This window comes from Elaeis guineensis, chromosome 15 (genome assembly GCF_000442705.2).
Source record: "Elaeis guineensis isolate ETL-2024a chromosome 15, EG11, whole genome shotgun sequence".
In the NCBI taxonomy this organism is placed as follows: domain Eukaryota; kingdom Viridiplantae; phylum Streptophyta; class Magnoliopsida; order Arecales; family Arecaceae; genus Elaeis; species Elaeis guineensis.
In genome coordinates, this window is record NC_026007.2 from 72,992,253 (window position 1) to 73,018,942 (window position 26,690).

Below are 26,690 nucleotides of genomic sequence, written 5' to 3' on the forward strand. Positions count from 1 at the left end.
ACAGTAAGTACTGTATATAATTCAAATTTAATGAATCTTATACTGTAATGAAGTTTTATATCAATAATTTGGGTTTTGGCATATAACAGGTTAAAAGTTTAGGCTCTATCCTATCTTTCAAACATAGTCTTGTCTCAGATTATAGGACCATTTTCTCATTGATAAATATATAGACAACCTTAATTTATTCACTAACTAGAGTAGGCATATTTATGCTGTTATTCACATCTTCCTGAGCCAGTAGAAACAAGCAATAAAGTGGATGGCTTTGCAGGTAATTCCAACATTTTATATAAAAAGAGAACTAAAGTCAATCAGACTTGCCTTTGAAAGAAGTCCAAGACATTTGTATTTTTTCTTGAAACGGAAAATGGGAGAGAATTGATATGATCTTATTCCATGATTTTGTACTCCTAAATATAGGAGTGTACATAAATAAGATTTCCTTAAAGAGGGAAAGTCTTATAAGGAAAAATACAATAAAATAGGACTTTCCTAAGGAGAGAGTCTTATACGGAAAAATACAATAAAATAGGATTTCCCTAAAGAGGGAAAGTCTTATAAAGAAAAATACAATAAGGAAAAGTCTAATGAGGAGAAAAAAATAGAAATAGAAGAACTAGAAACATAAAGAAATAATAGGAAATAACATATGTCAAATGACATATGTTAAATATACTCTCTAACGTCTCCCCCAAGCTGGGGAGCATAGATATCTAACATTTCCAGCTTGCCATGCAACAGAGAGAACCTGCTACCTCTCAAAGGCTTAGTGAACACATCAGCCACCTGATCTTCAAAATGAGTGTACGGAGTACATTCTTATTTGCTTGTGACTTGATCTCTGATGAAGTGACAATCAACCTCTATCTGTTTTGTCCTTTCATGAAATACTGGATTGTTAGCAATGAAAATGGCTACTTGATTATCACGATACATAGGAATGGATTTATCATGCTGAAACCCAAACTCCATTATCAAAGAATGCACCCAGATTAACTCGCAAGCAGTACGAGCCATTGCTCGATACTCTGCTTCTGCACTGGATCAAGCCACCACGTCTTACTTCTTACTCCTCCAAGTCACAAGATTTCCTCCAACAAATGTACAATTACTAGAAGTTGATCGGCTATCTATCTTTGAACCAGTATAATCAGCGAATAACCAACTATATTAGTATGGTTGTTCTTTTTGTAAAACAGTCCAAGTCCAGGGGCCTTCTTAAGGTATCTAAGAATGCCACATGCAGCCTCCCAATGGCACTTCTTGGGCTTGTCCATAAACTGACTGACCACACCAACTGCAAATAAAATATCAGGTCGGATAACTATTAAGTAAATAAGCTTATCAACCAGCCTTCTCTACGCAGTCTTGTTTGATAGCTCTTCAGAATCCTCTTTTCAGAGTGCTCCTGTTTGGTCTAGAGGAATATTTGCTAGTCGAGCACCAAGCATGCCCACTCTTGTAGTAGATCAAGAGCATACTTTCTCTGAGAAAGTACAAGTCCTTGACGATTTCGAGCCACCTCTATTCCAAGAAAGTACCTCAGCCGGCCCAAATCTTTAGTAACAAAATGTTGTTTCAAGTGCCTTTTAGTTGCCTCTGTGCCAGCTTAGCCATTACCTGAGATAATAATGTCATCCACATAGACAACTAAGATGACCACTCCAATGGAGGTGTGCATAATGAACACCAAATGATTCACATGAGTTTTGATAAAGCCAAATTGACAAATAATCTAACTAAACTTCTGAAACCAAGCCCTCAGACTCTGCTTCAACCCATATATTGCTTTCCTCAGGCGACATATTTTAGAGCTCTCCCCCTGAGCAACAAACCCCGAAGGTTGCTCCATATACACCGTCTCTTCAAGATCACCATAGAGGAAAGCATTTTTCACATCAACTTGATATAGTGGCCAATCCATGTTGACAGCAATAGATATTAAATTCGGATGGAGCTGAGACATGCCACAGGAGAAAATGTCTCAAATAATCAATACCATACGTCTGAGAACATCCTTTTGCAACCAATCATGCCTTAAGCCTTTCAATGGTGCCATCAGGCAGATACTTGATGGAGAAAACCCAATGACATCTAACAACCTCACAATCAGCTGGAGGAGAGACCAACTCCCAAGTGCCTCTGCTCTCTAAGGCAGATATTTCCTCTTGCATTGCGTCTCACCAACCAGGATGAGATAATGCCTTCTCTGCATTCCTGGAAATAGGAATAGAAGAAAGAACCAAAGAAGACTGTCGAAGAGCAAGACTAAGATGATCCAAAAAAATAAATGAAGCAATAGTAGAAGAACGTTTACCTTTTCGTATGGCAATGAGAAGATGCAAATCTGATGCAGGTGGTGGAGAAACTGGATTGCTTTCTGAGGACGAAGATGGTGATGGCGAAAGTGCTGGGACCTAATTCTGTGGATGTTGAGTATACACTTTCAGAGGTGGTGGAGAAATAGCAACAAGCATAAATGCAGGCTCTTCTAAAGTGGAAGGAAACACTGGAGCAGGGATAGGTGTTGGTGGAACCAGTAACTCACTAGACAAGAATTCTCCTACAGATGAAAAGTAAGGCTATTCCTCAAAGAATGTGACATCAGCACTAACAAATACCTTGTGACTCACGGGATCAAAGCATCTGTAACCCTTGTGGTTTCTGGCATAGCCAAGAAAAGCACATTTGATGGCTCTAGGAGATAGTTTGTCCAAGCCCGGTCGAAGATCATGGACAAAAACTACACATCCAAAAGTACGAGGCAAAGGAAATAATGGACGATGTGGATATCGAATTTGGACGGGAATTTTATAGTGGAATACTGAAGATGGCATACGGTTAATAAGAAAGCAAGCAATCAAAATAGCATCTCTCCAATATATTTTAGGTACATGCATATGAAAAAGAATGATGCGGACAATGTCAAGAAGATGGCGATTTTTGCGCTCAGCTACCCCATTTTGTTGAGGGGTACACGCACAAAAAATTTGGTGTTGAATCCCGTTTGAGACACAGAATACATTTAACTCCTGCTGGACAAACTCAAGAGCATTGTCGGTCCAAATAGAACAAATATCAGTAGAAAATGTGTCTTTATTTCCTTATGAAAATTTTTGAAGACAAACAAGACCTCAGACCGTTCCTTTAATAAAAACACCTAGGTCATACAAGAAAAATCATTAATGAAGGTCACAAAATATTTGACCAGTATGACTCTTGACTCTAGAAAGATCCCAAATATCAAAGTGAACCAACTCAAATAACCTTGTACTAGTTTTATTGACTCTCTTTGGAAACATTGACCTATGGTGTTTTCCAAGCTGACAAGCCTCATAATTGGACAGGACCGATGACTTATTAAGAGGGACAATTTGATGTAGTTTTTGGAGAGATGGATGCCTAAGCCAATAATGCCATTGCTGAGGACTCACCACAGATAAAAAAGCTCTCGATCTTGGAACATCCAGAAAATACAGGCCATCAACACCTTCACGGCCCCCACCAATCTTCCTTGTCAAGAGATCCTGAAAAACACAATAAAAAGGATAGAAGGTGATTGAACAGTTTAAAGACTTTATAAGAGAACTGACTGACAAAAGATTTAATGAAAATTTAGGCACATAAAGAACTGAGGAAAGTGAGAAAGAGGAAGTAGACGATACAAAACCACAACCAGATACTGGCGATTGTCTGCCATCAGATAGAAAGACAAGAGGATGATTTTTTGAAACAGAAAACAAAAAGGAAAATAGTCTAGAGTCACCTAATATATGTGATGTAGCGTTTGAGTCAATGATCCAAGAGGAAGGCACAAATGCAGTGGCAGACAAGAAAGCAATGCTACCTGAGGCAAAGGATGCTATGGGAGGAGTCGAAGAAGAAGCAGAAGATAGTTGAGTCGCCTGACGGACCAATTGCTCAAAGTCTGCCCAGAAAATAGTCAAAGTATTAAAAGCAACTTCGATGAGTGCAATAGTAGTCTCAGGTCCCCCTGACTCTAGAGCAATACCTTGGTTAGCCCAATCGGGCTTACCATGCTTCTCCTAACACTTCTCCTCCACGTGATTAGTACGACTGCAGTAAGTACATTTTCGTCCGTTGGAACTAATCCCACGACCACGGTTTCTCCCTTGGCCACGTCCACAACCACAGTCGGACAAAAAATTGCGACCATGACTACCAGCAATAAGTGTCGAAGACTCAACAAAAATAGTTTCAGATTTTGAAAATGGAGCAGGAACTCGCTAAAGATAAGAAAAAACAGAATATAGAGAAGAGAAGGCAAGGAGTCATCACGAAGAATCTAATCACGGATGGGAGCATACTCAGGAGGAAGGGTAGTCAAGAACTGAACCACTTGAAACTCTTCGTGTTGCTGCTTCATTACACTTACATCTATAGTTAATGGCTGATAGATATTGAGCTCATCCCAGCCCTTTAAACTTGGCATAGAAGTCGGCTAAGGATCCACCGATATAGCATAGGGAAAATAGTTGCTGAGACAACTCAAATACTTTAAATAAATTTTTGACATGAGAATATATCTCCTTAAGAGCATCCCAAATTTCTTTAACAGTGTTTAGAAACACCACATTAGCACTAACATTCGACTCCATACTGTTTAGCAACCAAGTGTAAACACATGAGTCCCCCTTAAGCCGATCTTTGTACTTCACATCATTAGAAAGAATTGAATCATCAATCAGAATATGGAGCTTGCCATATGCACTAACAAACTTCTTGAATGCTCAAGCCCATACAAGATAATTTTTACCATTAAGTTTAATAGTAGTAAGACCTTGCAGATGTGAGGGAGGCAGAGATCCAATAGTTGAAGGGATCGTTGGAGTGGTATCAGCCATCAAAATAGTATGGAGACAGGCAGTTAATGTGGTAGATTCGGTAGGCCAAAATCACCACATATAGGCAAGCACAGAAGGAACTTAAACTGATGGCAAGCCACAAAACATATTTCTGCAGCGAGCTGCAGATCCGATCCCGATCCCGATAGACTGGGAAAGGAGAAAGAAGCGACGCCTCCCCCTTAACATTACTCAGTAGAGGAAGTCCCTCTGTCTAAATCAACACAAAAGAAGAAGAACGAGAAAGGAGAGGAAAGAGAGAGGAGAGGTTGATGTACAAGTAGAGAAGGTGATAGGAGAAGAGATGGTGGTGAATCTTACCTAGAAAAACTTAGGCTCTGATACCATGAAATAGAAAATGGGAGAGAATTGATATGATCTTATTCCATCATTTTGTACTCCTATATATAGGAGTGTACATAAATAAGATTTTCCTAAAGAGGAAAAGTCTTATAAGGAAAAATATAATAAAATAGGATTTTCCTAAAGAGAGAAAGTCTTATACGGAAAAATACAATAAAATAAGATTTCCTAAAAAGCGAAAGTCTTATAAGGAAAAATACAATAAAGAAAAGTTTAATGAGGAGAAAAAAACAGAAATAGAAGAACTATAAATATAAAGAAATAATAAAGAATAACATATGTCAAATGACATATGTTAAATATGCTCTCTAACATTTCCTAATTGAGTTCACCAAGTATTAGAAATTTTGGCATCTGCAATTCTAATGCTGCTTGCTATAGATCTGGAGGCTTGTTTTTTCACCTTGGAACAACAGCTCAACTGGAGCCACTGAGTACACATGGTGGGAAATTTGGAGGAAAGAAATTGTGTGGTGCTCCAGATAGGGAATAAATCACAAGTTCCAAAGTTTGGTTGTAAGGATGACTCACTCGGGCCATCTTTCCCTGTGTTTTATCATTTTGGTTTTTGTTCTTCCTCTTTTTGCAAAATCATATCTTACAAACTCATTTTTAAATAAGTGGATTATCATAATCATTTCAAAGCAAAAGTAAGCCATAGCTCATAAAAGCATAATTGAAGCAATGCTGAATCTATTCAAAAGTAATGCAATCATGTGATAGCATTGAAAGATCCAGTGCAAATCATGTATGGTGAACATGTATTCACTTTACTTATAAACAGTGCATTTAACGTTAACGATGTTAAGTATAACGCTTGGGGTGGGGGGGAGGACCAATAGATGTCTGTGATGAGAAGAAAGAAAATAAACATACCATAGGAAAGAGAGAAGAAGACCAACACAAGTACTTAGAAGCCAAGCGACAAAACCACACTGAAGATATATAACCAAGTCAGAAACAACAACGAAAAAATAGTAGACAAGATAGAATGAAAAAGTAGACAGCTGTAGAAATATGCATTTATTTAATTCCACAGTCAAAGCGGGAATAGAAGAAACAAACATTCAGCAGCGAGGAAGAACATCAAACATTGGAAAAGGATTTATGACTAATGAGAGGCATGCAGAAAATAATTAATTTGGTCATGAAAATAATTAATCTGGTCATGCTCTTGCAATATTATGGTACTTTAATGGTTATTCTTGTTTTACGTATAAGTTATAACAGCTATCACGAAGTTCAGCAAGCCGACTCGACACTCTCAAGTCGACTATGTCAACAAATGAAATGAACTTCATGTATACCTAGCTCAACAAACTACAGTGCCAGCTAGATTCAGCTAAGTGTTCCAGGTGGGGCATGTCACTGTAAGAAAAAAAAATTACGCATAATTAAGAGGATACTGAGTGCATAATGTCCTTTATTGAAGTGCAAAATACATTTATTCATCAATATAGGGCCATCCAAAATGGTTTATACTGGGAAAAATAAGATATTTTAGCTTCTGTCTCTTTGAAGCAATTGCAGACGGCAGCATATCTGTTTATGATAATGTGTGCCACGATAAAAAGATTTTTTTTTTGGAGTACACAATTATTGGTGGTAAATTTAATATATGTAGTTGGTAGAAAAAGTAGGAAGTATGAAATTTCAATCAGCTCATCAATGGTAATTTTGGTGTAATACTTTTGAACTATCTGTAACAACTGAGAAGTCTAGTTCAGCATTTGCCTTTATGACATCTCACACAATCTAGAATGGGTGAATTCCATAAATGATGCTAGGATGACCATTGCAGTTGATACTCTTTATCAAATAGTTTGCTTCTTATTGACCTCAATCTACAAGCTGTAACATTTTAGCCAGTACCAACATAACCATAAAATTCTATATATGTTTGATTCTTTGGTTAAGCTAATATGTGATCCACAAGGTGTACTGCCAAAACTTCTGTTTTCTTATAAATTATAACAAAGTCAGGAAAATCACCCATTAAGGTACTCCATTTTGCTTAAGAGGGAGGCCAACAAGATAGAGAACTCCGGTCCTCAGGCAGGAGGAAGGATGATGGTACAAGCTTGTAAAAGACTCCTCTGAATCCAATTATATCACAATGTCGGTTCCCTTGTAGAAGGTGTTTTACTCCATACTTGATATATTCTCGCAGACAAAATTTTCTTATTTGCATTAACCAATACAATGGACATGCACACTAATTGCCAACTTTAAATGATAACCTCACCAATGTTAGAGTCCTGACACCTAAAACTGGCATATGTTTTAAATTTCTTGTGCTCTAGCAAAGGAACATGCAGTCCCAAAGAGTAATGAAGCATGCAACTGAAATCTATATGCAATTTCAGGATAATTCTTTGGCTTTTTCCTTTTTTGTCATTAGTCATTATAGTATTTAGCAAAAAAATATTGATATACAACACATTTTTAAACAAACTACAGTTGAAAAATTAGAAGTTAGAAGCCAAAAAAATCACACACTTCTTTACATTTATGAAAATAAAATAATGAAGATATAAATTGCATGTTGAAGTTAATCAGAAAAACAGAATGATCAAATGATCATGGCTGCATTCAAAAATACTAAGCAATTGGAATGTTTTTATAATATTTATGACAAAGGAAATGAATGCTTGTCAATTTAGAATATACATAATCTTTAGAAGGCTAGAGAATACAAATTAAAACATATGGACATGGCAAGTAAAAAAAAATGACGGGATTACATCATATATAATGTCACAAACTTCACTGTCAATGACAAAATGTGGATGATCACATTTCCCACAAAACATTGAAATATAATTACAATCTGAAACCTTATCGTTAATATTAGTTTACAAAAATACAAATATGCTAGACACCAAGATGTACAAGATGTTTTCCCCACACTCATTTAAACAACTGGAAGTCCAGCACCTCACTTCAGCCTTCAGAAAATAAGACTATATTACGGTTTTTTTTTTCCTTTTTCTCATAACAAATTAGCAAATTCAGTTCAATGACTACATCGATTCATAATCCAACCAGCTAAGTTAGCTTCTTATATCCAAATGCAGAATACCAGTTAGAAACAAATTATTAATCCAGCAGGAATAAAGTTCAAAATACAAACCAAAACACACCAAATGCTTGGATGAAAAGATTAATCTGTCCGCTAACTCTAACATATCATCTTATCAGGGAAGAAGAAAAGCAACATTTCCGATATCTAAATAGCCTGAATCCCGCATGAAATAGCATCTGAAATAAAAAATATAACCAGTTGTTCAGTTCACCTTGCGGAGTCCAGAAGTCATGGCCATGTCTTCTGCATGAAGAGACCAGATAAATGCCATGATGGAACAAACAACAGGGGAGAGAAGCAGAATAGATAAACCAAATTCAAACTGCAGATCAAAGTAAATGATCAATATTTAGCAACAATTCAAGTCTGCAATAATCTCAAAAGCTTGAAATAAAAACTCATGATTTTTGTTTTAAGGATCAAAGAGTCTTTTTACCTGCTCATGTGTAGCATTTATAATTTTAACAGGCTTTGGGCGAAAAACTGCCACAGTTACTGTTTCTATGATGAAGACAAAAGTAAAAAGGATCCAAGCACGCTCTGGGGTGCCAACACTTTGGTGCAATATAAGCCTGGAAAGGTCAAGCCATTTTTCCAAACCCTGGCGCCTAAGTTCTTCTGATAAAGATATTTGATTCAGGACAATAGTATCCATTCTATCTGAATCAGTGACAGCAACATCTGTAGCCTCTTGATGATCTCTATCAGCATCTAAACTACTTCTCTGCAATAATGCTAAAATTCTAGGATCCAAACCCTTCTCCTTCAGCATGAAAGCAAAATTTGGATCCAGACCTTTATCCTTTAGCAGACTAATCACCTCATGATCTACTTGTCCTGGTTTTCTCTTCAACATAGATGTGATCCTAGGATCATGTAGCCTGTCCTGGAAAACTAGAGCTAAATTCAAATCCAATGCTTGCTGATTTGTTGAAGTAGCAACTGATCTGCTTGATTCACAGCCTTGGCTCTCCAATCCACAGCTAGAGCAAACAAGCAGTGAACTACTGTGATCAAAATGTCTATCAGCAGATGCTGCGACCATTTCAGAAACCTGAACAATGGAATGGCATGAATTGCTACGAAATGCTAAACTTGCCGTGCCGCTGTCTATGTTCCTGTCACAATTGACACCTTCTTGGCAGCTACGGGAGCGACCAAGAAGCCAATTACTCCAATTGCTACCAACATTAACAAAATGTGAGTTACTTCTGCAGATAGCCTCGATAGCACTACCATGCTGACCTGCTTCAACACTACTGCTACTACGTTTCACACTGGATCCGCAACCTTCAGAAGAGCCTGAAGAACTACTTTGTCCATTTCGCCGGAATCCTTCGCGTAAGCGCATTACAGTGCTTCTTAAAGCATCTCTTCTTGCAACCAAGGGGTCTGAGACAGATAGATGATGAGAAACAGCAGCAGCCAATAATACTGAAGCTACAAAAGCATAACTTACGCAATGTCCCAAGTACCTAAAAGATGAAATAATTTCATTAGACAGAAGCATCAAAAAATGGTTATCTACAACCATATATATTAAATAAAAGTGTGCATGAAGATAAATGTCTACCAGTAATGCACTCCAAAGCAGATAAGAAAAATCCTGGACATTCCAACAACAAACAATGCCAGCACTCGACTTTTGAGGAGCTCAAACCCAAACAAGCATGCTCCCATATTCCAATCTGTGACAAGTGAAACAGATATGCAGCTTCAAAAAGAAATTCATGGGTAGAAATATTATGTGTGTATATGTATGTATGTATGTATTATGCATGTGTGTATGTATGTACAGGTGACCAAAAAAACTACCTAGAACAATAACAGCAACTGAAGTTATTGCCCCCAACCAATGTGCTTCCTTGGCTGTCAAACCATATAAGATGGAGTACGCAAGAAGTACAAGCAGTGAACCAACATAGAGGAGCCCTAGATGTAAAGCCCTATGGTAGAAATACAAGATCAGAATGGAAAAAATTATACTAGAACACAAAAAAAAAATAAGAAGGTAAGCAATCATGGATTATGAAACTGCCAACATAGCAGAATACATTGAAAAGTTCAATAATATAACTGGGGTTCCACACTGGTTTATATTCTATTCATCTCTTCATAAATAAAACATCATGAATGAGTAGAAGAACCAATAGCTTGGACTTGCCTACTGGATTTCCACATGTACAACTCATTTGGATCTGGCGGGTCAGGTAGGCAAGCATCAGAACCCACTTCAATACAATCAGCATATGCAAATTTGTAAGACCTCCGCACATAATCATCCACATCAAATCCAGTTCCTGATACATAAGTATTTATAAAAACATTAGGCACAAGACCTCATGTATTTCTACATACCAAAAATTAAAAAAAAAAAAGAGAAAACTTAAGGATCTCAAAGAAAAACAGAAGGAAAAATTGTAATTACCATTGAAAACCATTCTGCAAATGAATAACATGTTGATTGCTAGTGCTATAGCAGACACACCAAAGAAGAATCCAGATGGTGAATATCGCTCAGAGGCACTTGCACCAGCTGTGACATAAACAGCGCAAAGTTCGTATGCACAAAGTAAAGCTACAGCCAGGAGAAGAAGATAAGCAACTGCCCCTGCAATGAGAAAACTAATAGCGAGTGATGCTGTGTAGTTGTTTTTACTGTTTTCCAAATGACGTATCTATGTCTTAAGCTGCAGTGGTAGCACTATGATGACCAAAAAAATGATGAGAACTAGATTAAAAAATTTGACAGCTGTTTAGCTTGTGCATGTGATCTAAAAATGCTTCCCTTCTGTCTATAAGTCATGCATACCTTTTGACCAAAGAAATGCAACAAAAGCATGACCGCTTGTGGAAAGTCAACTAATTTAGTGTTGTGTGCATGCACAACATAAGGTTAATCAACTAATAGCTCAAAAGGTTCTTCCTAATAGAAGAGGAAAAGGAAAATCTTCATTGCTAAAAGAGATCTCAAGGCTCAACAGCAAGCTCAACATTTACACCATCAATAACATATTAATAACAAAAGCCATTATTAAATGTCTCTAGAATAGGTCTTATCCAAGACCTCATATCTTAGATATGATATCAACATGGTAGACAAGATCTTGTGGAGGACATTCATCAAGCTATTAAGCTTAAAAAATTGCATCTAATGGGTTCTGCTATTAGATTTGAGAAGAATGAAAGCAGTGCCTTGCTAGTGAACATTAAATTTTTGCATTTATTATGGCACATTAGTATATCTTAGGAACATATGCTGTGAACAAGTAGTATACAAAATATAGCAGATCAACAACCATGGGCATAATCAGAACATTAACCAGTAAATATGCCTCTCTTTTCAGCTAGGCACTACTTCATACAAGCATTATTGTCTTGATTTTGTGATTAAAAATCCATATCATACACATATTGTACTTTTCCATATCATACATTATTGTCCTGGTTTTATGATTATACTTCTCCTATTCAAATTTCATAAAGTATTATAGTCATTTAGATGTTATCAGGGCAATCACCCGTGCGCACTCTCAAATTATGCATGTCATTCATGTCTTGGCATTTTCTTATATAAACAACAAACCCCCATCTCACAGGCAATCAATTTGCCCAGTAGTTATTATGCTGGCATCCAAAGAAGGTTAAAGCTAGTGTTCCCTTCAAACCACAGAAAGCATTATGCAAGAGATGATAAAAAAATGTGTGGTGAATAGACAAGAATCAAGTAAACAGCATATGCACCAGTGAATTTAAGGAAAAAAAAAAAAAAGCAACTCCAAATGGGTGAAAAGAAATCACATGACCAAAGAAGCAGACGGCAAGAATATTTACCCTCAAAAATTTTTTAGTTGAATTGGAAGAGAATTGTTCAAAAGAAAATTTTACAATGCTTGAACTGGAGAAGCATGTCAAATTCTAAAACCTTTCACCGGTGCAAAAGAATGAAAACAATCCCAAGTCCATACTATTAAAGTAAACATGCAGCATATAAGGAGGGAGTGGAAATGTACATACGTGAGCTTTGCCATTGTGTTCTCCACCAAAGCATTATAGAATAGAAGGCCAACAAAAGAGCTGTGCCAGCCATTATTACAGCCAATCCAATTATATTTCGACTCAAAAGTGCAATAAGTATACTTCCCCATACCATTACAACTGCAATGGGAGAAAGAACAATCAACCATGCAAATATAGATAGAGAACTGCAGACTGCACTTAATTGGGGCTCTTGGATAATTTCTGGCCATTTTCTTGCATATATCCAACTGAGGATTGAAGAATGTAAAATATATAAGTGGACAGGAATCAAATTTGACAAGAAACAGTTGCAGGCAGTCTACTATGAAATCATCATATAGATAAATACATATCACAAGGGCTGAAAAATGATAAGAGCCACCCTAAAATCTTAGTTGATTTTGCCTAAAAGCGAGAGCCTGAGATTAATTTAAATGCCACAGATTTCACAGGCACACAGATAAATATCCTTCAGCATAACTATCAGTTTGCACATTAAGTTGATAATTTAAAATAGATAAAACTATCAAGGCATGACATAGGGAAACAGAGGATGATAACAATAACAATGCACATTTGACTTAGCCTAAAGCATCTACTTGGGATTCGCTTTATGAATCTATTTATGACTCAACAAGTTTTCAGTACATTCTACAATCACGCTTAAACCTGGTATCAACAGTTCAAAACAATGCAAATTCATCAAAAATTACTAAATCAGGGTACTAATAAGCAAGAGTAGCACCTGCAAAAAACAATGGCCATAATAATGGTCATAATAATGCCAAAACAATGGCCAGAATCCTTTCTAAAGTGATCTGCAATGGATATGCAGCATCTAGGAAGAAACATGTGGCTAGATTGAGGGCATAGAGAATCATTAATCAGGGTCAATGCTACTGTCATATTGATGGGTGCAAGGGACACTGTTAGAACAAGCAGAACAAGAACTAATCAAAAAAAAAAAAGGGAGATATTTGAGGAGCCTTTAACTGAATTAAGGGCATGGCCCTTGATATGAGTGATGAATAGGAGGAAGTCATGGAGCTGACTTCTAAAATGCAGGATATGGTTATAAATTCCGCCAGTGCTAAAGTCATGAGGCAGCATGAAAATATTTATACAAGTAAATATTGAAATGTCTTGTTTGTCCATTGGGTTATAAATCAAGGTATCCAAGCATGATGTTATTTACTCATAATTATATGTTTAGTCATTCATTTCATGCTTGACTAGAGTTGAAGCTGATCGATAACCACTATCCATAACAACACCAGTAGTCGAACAAAAATAGCACCCAAAGGTATAATTAGTGTATACAGACAATACCTATATATCCTCCAAGGCCGCCAATTTACGGCCCACAGAATCCAAACACTGAGTGGACTTAGGATGGAGAAAAGAGCCCCGCAGACACTGCATGCTAAAACGACCTGATGATGCTCATCCCCTTCCATGTCCCCTCCCCCCTCTCGTTTTCAAATCAAACCATGGAAATAATACCAAAAGTCTGCAAGAAAGTAAAATAAACAGAAAAAGCTTCAAGCTTTAGAAAAATATGAACCAAATTAAACCATCTAAGACCAACCAGTATCCACGTCAGCAACTCTAGCTCGACCAGGCACAGACTTGCTTCCAACCAAAAGAAACCCAGAGCTAAAAAAATACTTCCGTTATTTTCCGCATTCAGAGCTTCCAAAAATCAGCATTTTCTTTCTCCCAAAATGCCGAAGAAAGGAACAGACACGACCCAAAATATTTCAAGACACCATTGGGAAACCCTGCTAAAAGGACGACATAGGTCAAGAAGATCCGATAGCAAAAGGGGCACCAGAAGTCTTGATCGATCCCAGAAACCCTGTGATGGGAGGCGGAGCTAGAGCTAGGAGAAGAGACAGCAGAGTTACCTAGAGGGAGGGCAAAAGTCGTACCTTTCTGCTCCCGGGGCGCGAATCCTCTCCTCGGAAACCCGAGGAATCGAGAAAGATAAAGGGGTTTCTCACAGTGAGAAAACCCTGAGAATTGAGAGAGAGGGTTCAGTTGGAAGACAGGGTGACGCTGGGAAATTTCTATGCTGAGGCAGTGAGAGAAGAAAGCTCTACATTGAGGAACTGCCGATTATTTTAAGTGCCCGAGATTCCGCGTTATGGTGTTCCTCATCTAGCTTTTAGCTTAATCTTCCTCCACCTACTAACATGCGCGTATACTTGCGTGCTTGGCGGAAGAACTAGCTTCGCTTGGAAATTTATATTAATATAAATAAACCATCATTCGATAATTTTACATATTGATAAACATATGGGTTGGTAACATTTGTTATAGGTTGACCCGAATTGAAGATGTGGAATTGATGAATGAAGTATGTACAAATTAATAATTTCATAGCATTCCAATCAAAAGAGCCCACAAGCCTTGTTTGTACTTTAGTATAAGTCATGAAATTAAAGTCTTGGTCAAAATATCTTTATCGAGCACCCAATTGTTTGACGGTGCGATTTAAATAATTCAGGAAAAATGAATGTGATTTTGGCGTTTTATGCTTCATGAATTTGAATGGGATGCGTGTCATCAAATTTATACAAGTAGTTGTTTTTTGTCTTTTAAAACATTTTGATTGGATTGGATAAATGTAAATTGTGAAGAGTGGTTCAACGGCTGCAAACGGTCATTTGGTAGAGAAATTTAAATATTAAATAATGGTGAATGAACTTTTATCAAAAAAGAAAAGAATGGTGAATGAAGAATCAAGATGTCATGTCTATTCCATTTGCTATCTCCCTTCTCCTATCTTTTTGGCTTTTTGCATGATATTCGGATCTGTGCTTATGACCCTTCTTTTTTTTTTTTTTGGTAAACTGTACTTATGATTAATTGCACATGGAATCCAATGCTAGAAACAGAGCATCTTAGATGGTATGATGTCATGCCACACACGTGGTGTGCATCAACTTAGATTTGGATGCTTGAATCTTAGTCCAACCTACAAAGAGAGTATAGGGAGGGGACACTCACAAGCACACGCATGCAAGAGAGAGTAGAGAGGGGGACCAATTTATTTCATCACACACCATTCAATTTTTTTTGCATAGTATTGTCCATTGTATTAATCTCTTTCAGTTATCATTTAAATCGAAAGCCACAATTCTTTAACCTCCATTTTGCTGCATCAAAAACTTATCCATCAAATGACATTTCTTTTTTCTTCCTGTGAGAAAACGAGTGATATTTTCTCTAAAATTGATTCTCGTGGTCCAAAAGTTTCCAAAAGCAAGACAAAAGTTCATAGTCAAATGGAGTTTTTTTTTTCCAAGAACTTGACCATAGCATTTTGGACTATCCAGCCTGTGAATGCATAGTACTTGGTGACAAGTATATACGACTTGGTTGTGTTACCACGTGCTTTTCTCAAGATTGACTCTGCATTGTGGAACTTTTGGTTTTAACTCATCTAGGTCTTAACCGGGCCAAGCAAAGCCCTAGGGAAACTAGGGTCAGATTCATCCCAGTTTCTGCCAAGACGAATTCCAGTCCGGTTACCTAGAGGATTTGTGTGTAATAATGCAAGAGCCTATGACCATGGCTCTATGTGGCATCTGACGTCATTGTATTTGTTAATATAAAAATCTATTTTGAAGTAACAAAGTCCTGGCAGTCAGGCCTAGTCAATTTTTTTTATAAAAAAATATATATGTGTAGAGATCCAGAATTGTCGTCGCATGCGTTCAAACCCTTCACACTCGCTGAGGTCGTTCGAATGGTCCTCGGAATGGCCCGGTCAACAAGCATCCCAAAAATTTCTACCAAAAAAAAATAAAAACAAGCAGATGAGCTCACCGAAGTTGACTGACATGAGTCAAAGTTACTAAAAAGTTGACTGACAAAGTTCCTAAAGCCGTGCTCCACTGCTTCCAAACCAGATCCGGCGTTGTTGTGATGATGGAAATATATATATAATATATCCGTGATATGGTATTTCCGCGTTGCGGGGATAGCTCAGTTGGGAGAGCGTCAGACTGAAGATCTGAAGGTCGCGTGTTCGATCCACGCTCACCGCAAATTTTTTAATAAATTAAAAATTAATAAAAAAAATCTATTTATAAATATAAATACATTAAAAATTAATAAAAAATCTATTTATAAATATAAAAATACATTAAAAAATCTAAAATCAATCTTAAAAATGCTAAAAAAAATCTAAATATTTATTTTTAAGCTGATGATAAGCTGTTGTTAAGTGTTTGCACATGTTTTATGTCAAGTTATGTTTTCTTTTTAAATTTACAAAATATATTTCTATAAGATGCCATAACCAAAAAAATCCAAAAACTATTAATTCAAGCTAAAATTTGTGACAATATAGATATTAAAAAATAAAATTCAATTTTTTTGAAAATCAAATGCAAGCTAACATTTGCTAGAAAAACTATATATTTTTTTAAAATGGTAAATGCCTCCTGTTAAGTATTTGCTATATGTTATGCCAATTATGTGGTCTTTTCAAATTTACAAAATATAAGGTAGAAACTCTCATAATAATAAAAAAAAAGATTATTAATTTAAGCTAAAATTCATGAAAATATAAATATTTATTTTTAGTTTTGGGTAGCTCTTTTTCTTAACTATCTATCTATTTTATTTTAAGGTTTCTAATTTACAAACGAGTAGGTTAAAAAGTGTTGTAACCTGAAAGTCTAACAAAGATGGTATTTTTATTCACAAAAATAAATGTTTAATGATTATTAATATATTTGAATTTTTTTTATTATTTTTTATTTGAAGTGAAAGGTAAGAGAAATATTTAAATTAAAGCACCTAAATTCAATTGCTAAAATTTATCTTGTATTTAATATAAAACATACCTCTAATAGTTCAAAAATGCTATATGGTGCATTTGCTCATCACCAAGACCCCTGAGATATACATTTATAATATGGTTGGCATAATAGATGTGATTTATGAGGTGACCAATGCACATTTAAGAGCAAGATCAAGCAAATATAATAATCATATACAATTCAACGGCACAATATGCATGGGCTATAAGTTAGGGCTTCTCGATATTCATCCATACCAAATAGCTTGATTATAATTAAGTCTAAATAACTATTGGTTCAAGGCTTTTAGTATTAGCTTAGGTTTAGTCACTGATGTAAGTGATATATGTGCACGTACATATACAATGAAAATATTAAAAATAAAAAGTATTAATAAATAAAAATCTAATTTAAGTTACTAAACTTCTCTCCTATTTGAAAGTAAAGTTTTCATATACTAAAAGTTAAAAGAAGGGAAAATAGAAAAAAAATGCAGCCTTTACGTTTGAAAACAAATCAAATATTTATATTAAAATTGATTTCTTTCTCTCTCTTTTTTTTCACTTCATTTTTTCTAGGGGAATGGAACCAATTCATAACTTTACAAATTGGCATTTGATATCAATGAATAAATTCTGTACAAAACCATGTGTTATATTCCAATGAAGAGCTAGCCTTGTATCTTGTGTTTGTCACGTAATAGGGACCTAGGTTTATTTTAGTACAATGTTTGTTAAGCTAAGTGTTCTAACAAGACTAGGAGCTCTAACCTATAGATATAGAAGAGACCACTAGTAATTAAAGAAGCAGCTTTGAGAACTAAGGCTCCAAGCTATTGTAACCTTTGATATATATAAATATTGGTCATGCCTCTAAGATCTGATATACCAAATACTTAATGGCCATCGATGCATTTGCTGCAAAAAGATGCTTTGTTTAAGTTCTATTAATGACAATCATAGAATTAAGGAAGGTGTGCCTAATATATATCATCAACTCATTCACTGATAACTCAAGCTTTTAGAATTTATACACTACCAAAGGCTACTGGATTTTCAAATTTAAATCCTTTCCAATCAATAACCTGGTTGCTATGACCACTTATTTTCATTTCTGCCGTTCCAAAACTTTATGCATTATCTAGACTATATGTGAAAAAGAGTTTTATGATTAATATATTTCTAACCATTCTGTTGTAACTTAACCTCTCGGGTCAGTAATTAATTAACAAAACCAATCAAAAGATCTCTTAATTTCCATAATTGTTACCATTATAATAATTAAATTCCACAAAATGATTTTCTAATAGATCATAATTGACAAGGAACCATGGAGACTACCACCGATCTTTTGAAAGCAAAAAGAGATAACATGCTTCATAATTCCCTTTTTTTTTTTTAGATGAAAATGCTTTGTAATTCCCTTGTTTTCCAAACATATTTGAATTGTCATTTATACGTGGAGACTATCATGGATCTTTTGAAAGCAAAAGGAGATGACATGCTTCGTAGTTCCCTTGCTTTCCAAACATATTTGAATTGTCATGTATACCTTGTCTTATGCTTTAATGCCCTAAAACTATTTGTTAGGGGATAGCGTTATTGTCAAAAAAAAGAAAAAGGACCAATAATTAAGTTTAAAAGGGTTTCATGGCTAGCTTTCAATGTCACATCAATGAACTGCTGCTCTGTGCAGAGTTTATTTCTAGGTAATATTGGCCTGAAGGAGCCCTCCTGTAGATCATTGAACAAATAAATTCACTAGTAGTGGAAAATATGCACCGAATACTTGCTACCAAGATATCCAAGGTACCTTATCCAAGAGTAACAAGCATAATTCCACATCAGCCATAGAAACACATCAGTGGAACTAAACGTGTTAATGCATGATCAATCAATTAAAGTACAAATGCCAGGCAAAAGGTGACACTTAATTTGGTTTGCATTTTTTTTTTTTTGAGAAAAAAATATTCTCAATTATCATGATCTTATTGTAGAGCATAAACCTAAAAAAAAAAAAATCACTGCATAGTGGTATCCCTATCCAAAATTTCTTCATTAGAGGTGGTCTGAGGCTCCATTCTTGTGGCATGACGTTTCAACAGAGCTTGCAATGGCAGCACAGGCCTAATGGTTCCTCTAAACAATCATGTGAATTTATTTAATTCTTTTTGATGCTGACTGCCTTTCAAGTTCTATAAACAATTCATGGATATGGAATGCTGACTGCCTTAAAGTAGAGGAGAGGTATTAAGACCACAAAGGAGAAAGGAATGTGTGCAAATCTTCCTTGACACTTCTGCTAACAAGAAGGCTCCACAACAAGGTTCTCATGCGACCACTCTCCGCATATACAAATGCTTGTTAGAGGCCTAAGTTCTCAGGTTACCGCTTCCCTCGCCACCACCTCTGCTTTCCTCGTTGTAGCATCTCCTCCATTAATTACCCACTACCTTCTTCCAAAAATGATACCTCGAGGTTAGAGAGTTACAACTGCTGCAACGCCCGAACATTCACCAACTCCAAGTGCGTGCTCAAATATCAGTGTTGACGCTGACAAACAAAAAAATTATCATGTCCCGATCTGAGACTTTGAATCGAGGGTCATGGCAACCACCGCATACTCATAGAAAACTCTTCCCATAAACATGCAAGGCATCTTATCATACTATCGTAAAATAACAGTGAATAATTAGTCAACATTTAAATCTAAAATATAACGACCTAAATTTTTTTCTTTAATATCTCAATAAATTCAACAACAATTCAAAGGCTTTGCATCAAATTCAATAAGCCTTTCAACCCAAAATAAAAGTATGAAGATTCTGCTTCTGATCACTCTTCCATTCATATCTTGTATCATCTTAATTCCTCAACATCTGCAAAAACAATAAAATAGGAGGTAATGAGCTAGACAGCTCAGTAAGCAATGATCACTTTTCAATAGATTTCATCAGGCATTTAAGTAAATCATTATTTATAGAAAATAACTATACAGAGTTCATCAATTTGAAATCAATTTCAATTATGCAACATAATTCATGTCAAATTCATTTCTTTTTCAAAAATTCAAGTTTCTTTCTAAATTTCAATTTCTTTCATTCTTAAATTCTTTTCGTCAACCATGAGCTATGACCACATTTTCTCTGTGGCAGAGTCATAATACCGCGTATCTGCTTGCGGTAGGCTGCGAATCATCTGGCAGCCATGTCCTTTGAACCGCTGGTCTCGCTGGTGGTTTGTCGCTGGTCTCTCTAGCGACATATCGCTGGTCTATCTGGTGACATAAATCCTCAGGACAATCAATTGCCAACTACATGCCCCCATTGGCAGGGTCCTTTACACAGTCAGGTTGTCAATTCTTATTGTTTCTTATATCATAATTCTTCATAAATCATGTTTCATATTCTAATTTCGATAATAAAACATATAATCATGTAGTATCGAAATCAATCAATATAATGCATCATGAAATCAATATGTTCAATCATGCTTTATCATAACATTTCAAATAAGATATTTTCATAACAAGATATCATTCATCCAATTCATGCATCGTTTCACAAATCATGTCAGAAAATACATTATAATTTGCCGATAAATCTAGAAAAAATAAAACATTACTTACCTCGAACGCATTCCAATAAATCCATAAAATTCTATAAATTTTCTTCCAAAAATTCTGTTCGTAGATCATATCGCGATATCCCATGATCAAACATCCACAATCCTATACAGAATCAATTTCAATAATTAGAAAGAATACGAATACCATATTTCAACGGTTTAGATTGGGTCCGATCATCTAATTTCATTTAATCAAAATCCAATTAGGACCTAAACGATCCAAAGTTTGACTATCAGATCAAATCGGATTCGAAGTGATAGGACCAAAATTTCTTCATCGATTTCATAAAATCAAGTGGAGAGAGAAAATCAGAGGAGAGAGAATTCATGAGGTACAATTCAAATTGATCAAGTGACACAATCCAACATTACGATTGGTCCAATATCTCAATTGGTGAAACCAACATGATCAAATCAAATCATGGCTAGATCGAAATCATGGATAATCAAATCTAAAGATTCATGGTCTGATTAAGGTGGGTGCCAGTACGCTGTCTGACAATCATAGATCAGAGTTCTTCATTAAAATCAGATCAGACTTATTAAAAGAAATTTCTTCATTCGCTAACCTTTTTTTTAGAGAGAGAATCAATCAAGAAAGAGAATATTTTAGAGAGAGAAAACTCATCTTGAATTCTTCAGATAATATGATTCAACAAATTCTGATCGATCAGATCAAATCATGCTAAAATTATCATGTGGATAATTCAATAAGATCATGAGAAATAAAATCTAAAAATACCTGATCTGATCAAAGTGGATGTCGGTGTATCGTCCGACGATCACAGATCAAAAATCCATTGCGAGAATCATTTAAATTCATCATCATTCTTCTCAAAATTCTAAAAATCTTAGGAGAGAGAAATAATCTAGAGAGAGGATTCTAGAGAGAGAAAGTAGAGAGAAAAAGTCTAATTTTAGAGAGAGAAAATACTAGTTCAGGCTGAAGAGAGAGAAACTCTCTTTCTCATATTTTATTATTTATATCATTATTTATTAATTAATTTAATAATTTTTCTTTTCTTTTCTCTCTCTTTTTTTTTCTCTTTTTCTTCACGGAAGAGAGAGGAGAAAATCTTATTTATTATTATTATATTATTATCATTTTATTTTTCTTCTTTCTTTTTCTTTTCTTTTTCTTCTTTTTCTTTTCTTTTTTTCTTTTCTTTTTTCTTTTCTTTTTCTTTTCTTTTCCTTCTTCTTCTTTTCTTTTTCTTTTTCTTTTCCTTCTTCTTCTTCTTCTTTTTCTTTTCTTCTTCCCGTGGACTTGTTTTGGTCTGAAACAGGGGACCTTGAGGTCCCCTCGTTGGGTGGCCGGCCAACGGCGCAGCCGGCGTGGGGCAGCCATCGGCAGGAGGGGGTGACTCGCCGATAAGAAGAGGGCCAAACCGGTGGTCGGCGGTGACCACCGGCGACGGCAAAACTGCAAAAAAAAAAATTCTTCCGCAATAAAATCCGACGACTCCGATCGCCGGCGAGCGTGCACATCGGCACGGGAAGGAAGGGGGAGAAGAGAGGAAGAGGAGGAGGCTTACCTCTGTCACCGGCGAAGCTTTTCCGGCGAGAAATTGGACGGCACAGCGATGGATCTCCATGAGAAATTTCCGGCGATTGCCGCCGTTTTGCCCCGGAATTTCTCGATGAGAGGAGAGAGGAGGGTTCTCCTCCTTAAATAGAGCCGGAGGAAACTTGTTTCCGACTCCGATTAGGAGCCGGTGAACGGAGGAAGAAGACTCCCTTCGGGAGTTCTTCTCCTCTGTTTTCCTTCCTTTTTTTTTTTTGTTTTGGGCTTTGGATTCATTGCTTGGGCCGGGCCTCACATTCTTCCCCTCTAAAAGAAATTTCATCCTCGAAATTTTTCTTGCCTGAGTCTTCATAGTTTCTTACTGAAATCTCATCCACAAATATTTCAATATTCTAATTCTTGATATAAATTCATTCTTAAATCATTCCATAAGGAAAAAGTAAATACATCAAATATTGATCTGAACGAAACCATCCATTTTCTTATTTATCAAGATCACCATCTCAAAGATTTTCAATATTTCAAGATTTCAAAATTATGATCTTATTTCCTGTAAAAATTAATATTCAATATCTCATGACTCAAATTAAAATCAAATCTATCTCTTGTGAATAGAAAAAGGTCAATGTCTCTATTCTTGCATAAGAACTTCATTCATCATCATTCATTTATTTATTTATTTATTTTAAAATATTAACCACTCTTAATTTCAACCCATCATAAGATAGGAAAACATACTTCTATGAATCATATGATGACATCCTAATAAATCAAAATTCAAAAATATTTTCTCTTATTCATACTTTCAAAGGTTGAAGATTTATCATCTCATTCTCGAACTTTTGATATTTTAATTCTCGATACAACTTCATCATTAAGTCATTTCATAAAGATCAGTATCACCATTGTTGATTGAATCAATATCACTATTTTCTAGTCATCAAAATTTTCTTACTCAAACCCTCAAACTCTTAAATATTCTAATTCTTGAAGCAAATTTTATCATTAAGTCATTCCATAATAAAAATCAATAACTCAAAAATTGATCTAAATCAAAACTATATTTTTCTTATAATCAAAATCAATGCCTCTATTCTAAGTAAGTATATCAATTTTCTTTATCTAAATATTAACAACTCTTAATTAATCAATTTATTTTTATAAATAACTCCAATCTACTTTTGTAGAATAATCGTCAATATCAATAGATAACCTCAATCTTTTCTATTCAGTCAGAGAAATAATAATGATCAAAAGAGTTCTAACTTCAAATTTCATTATACCCTGGAGCTAAATATTTGAGTATAATAATCTAAGATCAAAATCATCATTCAATAAATAATCTTAAATTTTTTTTAATAAATAAAGAATTATAAAATTTAATTCTATGATAGAAAAAAATTTATCTCTAAATATTCTAAATCTAAAATCAAAAAATAAAGGTCCACTCATCCTAGAATTAGGATGCTAATTATTTTTATAGCATAGTAGATGGAAGCTCTACTTTTAAAAATCATATTAGGATATCTAAAATAATTTAAAATTTTAAAATATTATTCTTTCTAATATCAATAAATTTTTTGTATCAAACCATATCTTTTATCATAATTCTTTGACTCAAAGAATCAATATTCTTGACTTACTCAAAGTAATCCAGATTACCATGCTTCCGCTGCGCACTCTGATCTAACAATCAAAATTTTTTAGGTTCACCAAAAAAGTTTGATCAAATTATTTTCTTTACCTTATCAATAGAAAAGATCTAAAATTTTAAATTTCAATTGAAGTCAAAGATTAACTTTCGATTCTCATTCATACCTTTACTGGTATACAATAATCTTGATTAACCCTTGAGTCCAATATCATATTTAAACCATCATATAGATTTACTATAATCAATATGAATCAAATCTCAATTCTCATATCAATTCCATTCGATAATTTTTAAACCCAAAATTCTTATAAGTCAAATTAATGAAGAAAAAAATCCTTCGATGCTCCACCAAATTTGGACATAATTTTAATATATAAGAACTTCAAATCATTCTTTTTTTCTAAAATTTCTATCATCAGGATCTTCAATATCTATTAAATATTCTTTCATAACAATCATACAAGCTTCAAAAAAAAAATCAAATGTCCATTTAACAGTAGATTCAATTAGAGACCTCATTAACAAAAGCAAAGGAAACTCCATATCAATTCTTAAATCCAAAATTTCTAAATTGTAAATTCACATAGGTCCCTTAATCTGAAATAAATATAAATCAGATCTTTTATCTTAATCTAAAGATATCAATTTTTCATTAACAACCTCAATAATAATATCAGAAAATCTCTTGATCAACTTAGATACGAAATCTTTAAATTAAAATTTCATACACATCATGTAGTCTCCAAGAGACATAATAAGATCTATTATCTAGATCTAAGGATGATGATTAAAGCTTCCAATACAATGAATATCCTACAATCTCAAAATCAATTTCGTCAATAAGAAATAGGCTTCTTTGCAATATCTTCAAATATACATTCATCCTAATATGCCACTTTATATATATGATCCATATACCAAGTTCACTTTCGATAAATATTCCAATCAAGCATCATAAAAAAAAATTTTCTTAGCTCATTCTGGAACAACATTTTATTATCAAATCTTTATCTTGCCAATAATAGTCAACTTCTCAATTAGAAGTAATATCATAGTATTATTCTCACATCGAATTTGAACTTACGATTTACTTGAATAACCAATGATCAAATTAATAACTATAATGCACAATAAAATTTTATGTCAATTCTTTTGTGATTACTTTCGATCAAGATCTAACTAATCATATAATGATCAATAGATCATCCATCATATTTCAAACTCCATATGTCATAATCTCTTGCGATCTTTTTATACATAATCTCAATATTTGATCAAAATTTATAAATATTTCTCCCACTACAATCATCAAAGATTTACACTATAATGTCTTAGTATCTATCCACTTACACCCATTTTATATCTGATTCTATGATTCATAATTCATCTACTTATGTTCTGATACCACTATAATTGTCACGCCCCCGATCCGAGATTTTGAATCGAGGGTCATGGCAACCGCCGCATACTCATAGAAAACTCTTCCCATAAGCATGCAAGGCATCTTATCATACTATCCTAAAATAACAGCGGAATAATTAGTCAACAATTTAAATCTAAAATATAACGACCTAAATTTTTTTTTTAATATCTCAATAAATTCAACAACAATTCAAAGGCTTTGCATCAAATTCAATAAGCCTTTCAACCCAAAATAAAAGTATGAAGATTCTGCTTCTGATCACTCTTCCATTCATATTTTGTATCATCTTAATTCCTCAATATCTGTAAAAATAATAAAATAGGAGGTAATGAGCTAGACAGCCCAGTAAGCAATGATCACTTTTCAATAGATTTCATCAGGCATTTAAGTAAATCATTATTTATAGAAAATAAGTATACAGAGTTCATCAATTTGAAATCAATTTCAATTATGCAACATAATTCATGCCAAATTCATTTCTTTTTCGAAAATTCAAGTTTCTTTCTAAATTTCAATTTCTTTCATTCTTAAATTCTTTTTGTCAACCATGAGCTATGACCACATTTTTCCTGTGACAGGATCATAATACCGCGTATCAGCTTGCGGTAGGCTGTGAATCATCTGGCAGCCATGTCCTTTGAAACCGCTGGTCTCGCTGGCGGTTTGTCGCTGGTCTCGCTGGCGACATAAATCCTCAGGACAATCAATTGCCAACGTACATGCCCCCATTGGCAGGGTCCTTTACATAGTCAGGTTATCAATTCTTATTGTTTCTTATATCATAATTCTTCATAAATCATGTTTCATATTTTAATTTCGATTATAAAATATATAATCATGTAGTATCGAAATCAATCAATATAATGTAAATCTTCCTTGACACTTCTGCTAACAAGAAGGAGAAAGGAATGTGTGCAAATCTTCCTTGACACTTCTGCTAACAAGAAGGCTCCACAACAAGGTTCTCATGCGACCACTCTCCGCATATACAAATGCTTGTTAGAGGCCTAAGTTCTCAGGTTACCGCTTCCCTCGCCACCACCTCTGCTTTCCTCGTTGTAGCATCTCCTCCATTAATTACCCACTACCTTCTTCCAAAAATGATACCTCGAGGTTAGAGAGTTACAACTGCTGCAACGCCCGAACATTCACCAACTCCAAGTGCGTGCTCAAATATCAGTGTTGACGCTGACAAACAAAAAATTATCATGTCCCGATCTGAGATTTTGAATCGAGGGTCATGGCAACCACCGCATACTCATAGAAAACTCTTCCCATAAACATGCAAGGCATCTTATCATACTATCGTAAA

General features: G+C 34.9%; 1 protein-coding gene and 1 non-coding gene across 6 annotated transcripts in view; one reads left to right on the forward strand and one right to left on the reverse strand.

Moving 5' to 3' along the window:
• Nucleotides 1-14,442, reverse strand: part of LOC105058704 (calpain-type cysteine protease ADL1) — a 34,721-nt gene extending 20,279 nt beyond the window's left edge. For 2 of the 5 annotated variants that reach the window (XM_073249498.1, XM_073249496.1), the window contains exons 1-11: nucleotides 14,268-14,439; nucleotides 13,925-14,117; nucleotides 13,666-13,846; nucleotides 12,334-12,584; nucleotides 10,745-10,927; nucleotides 10,481-10,616; nucleotides 10,132-10,262; nucleotides 9,890-10,004; nucleotides 8,753-9,791; nucleotides 8,528-8,638; nucleotides 6,108-6,166 (exon numbers count right to left, since the gene is read on the reverse strand). In XM_073249498.1, the coding sequence (XP_073105599.1) occupies nucleotides 6,108-6,166; nucleotides 8,528-8,638; nucleotides 8,753-9,791; nucleotides 9,890-10,004; nucleotides 10,132-10,262; nucleotides 10,481-10,616; nucleotides 10,745-10,927; nucleotides 12,334-12,584; nucleotides 13,666-13,793 (2,153 nt within the window). In that variant the 5' untranslated portion in view covers nucleotides 13,794-13,846; nucleotides 13,925-14,117; nucleotides 14,268-14,439. Of the gene's footprint in view, nucleotides 1-6,107; nucleotides 6,167-8,527; nucleotides 8,639-8,752; nucleotides 9,792-9,889; nucleotides 10,005-10,131; nucleotides 10,263-10,480; nucleotides 10,617-10,744; nucleotides 10,942-12,333; nucleotides 12,585-13,665; nucleotides 13,847-13,924; nucleotides 14,118-14,267 lie in introns of all 5 variants that reach the window. The other 3 variants (XM_073249499.1, XM_073249500.1, XM_073249497.1) reach the window with 3 other exon arrangements.
• Nucleotides 14,443-16,318: 1,876 nt separating this feature from the next.
• On the forward strand, nucleotides 16,319-16,391 carry TRNAF-GAA (transfer RNA phenylalanine (anticodon GAA)). Its single transcript has one exon. It is a non-coding gene; the product is annotated as a tRNA-Phe (tRNA).
• Nucleotides 16,392-26,690: the final 10,299 nt, after the last annotated feature.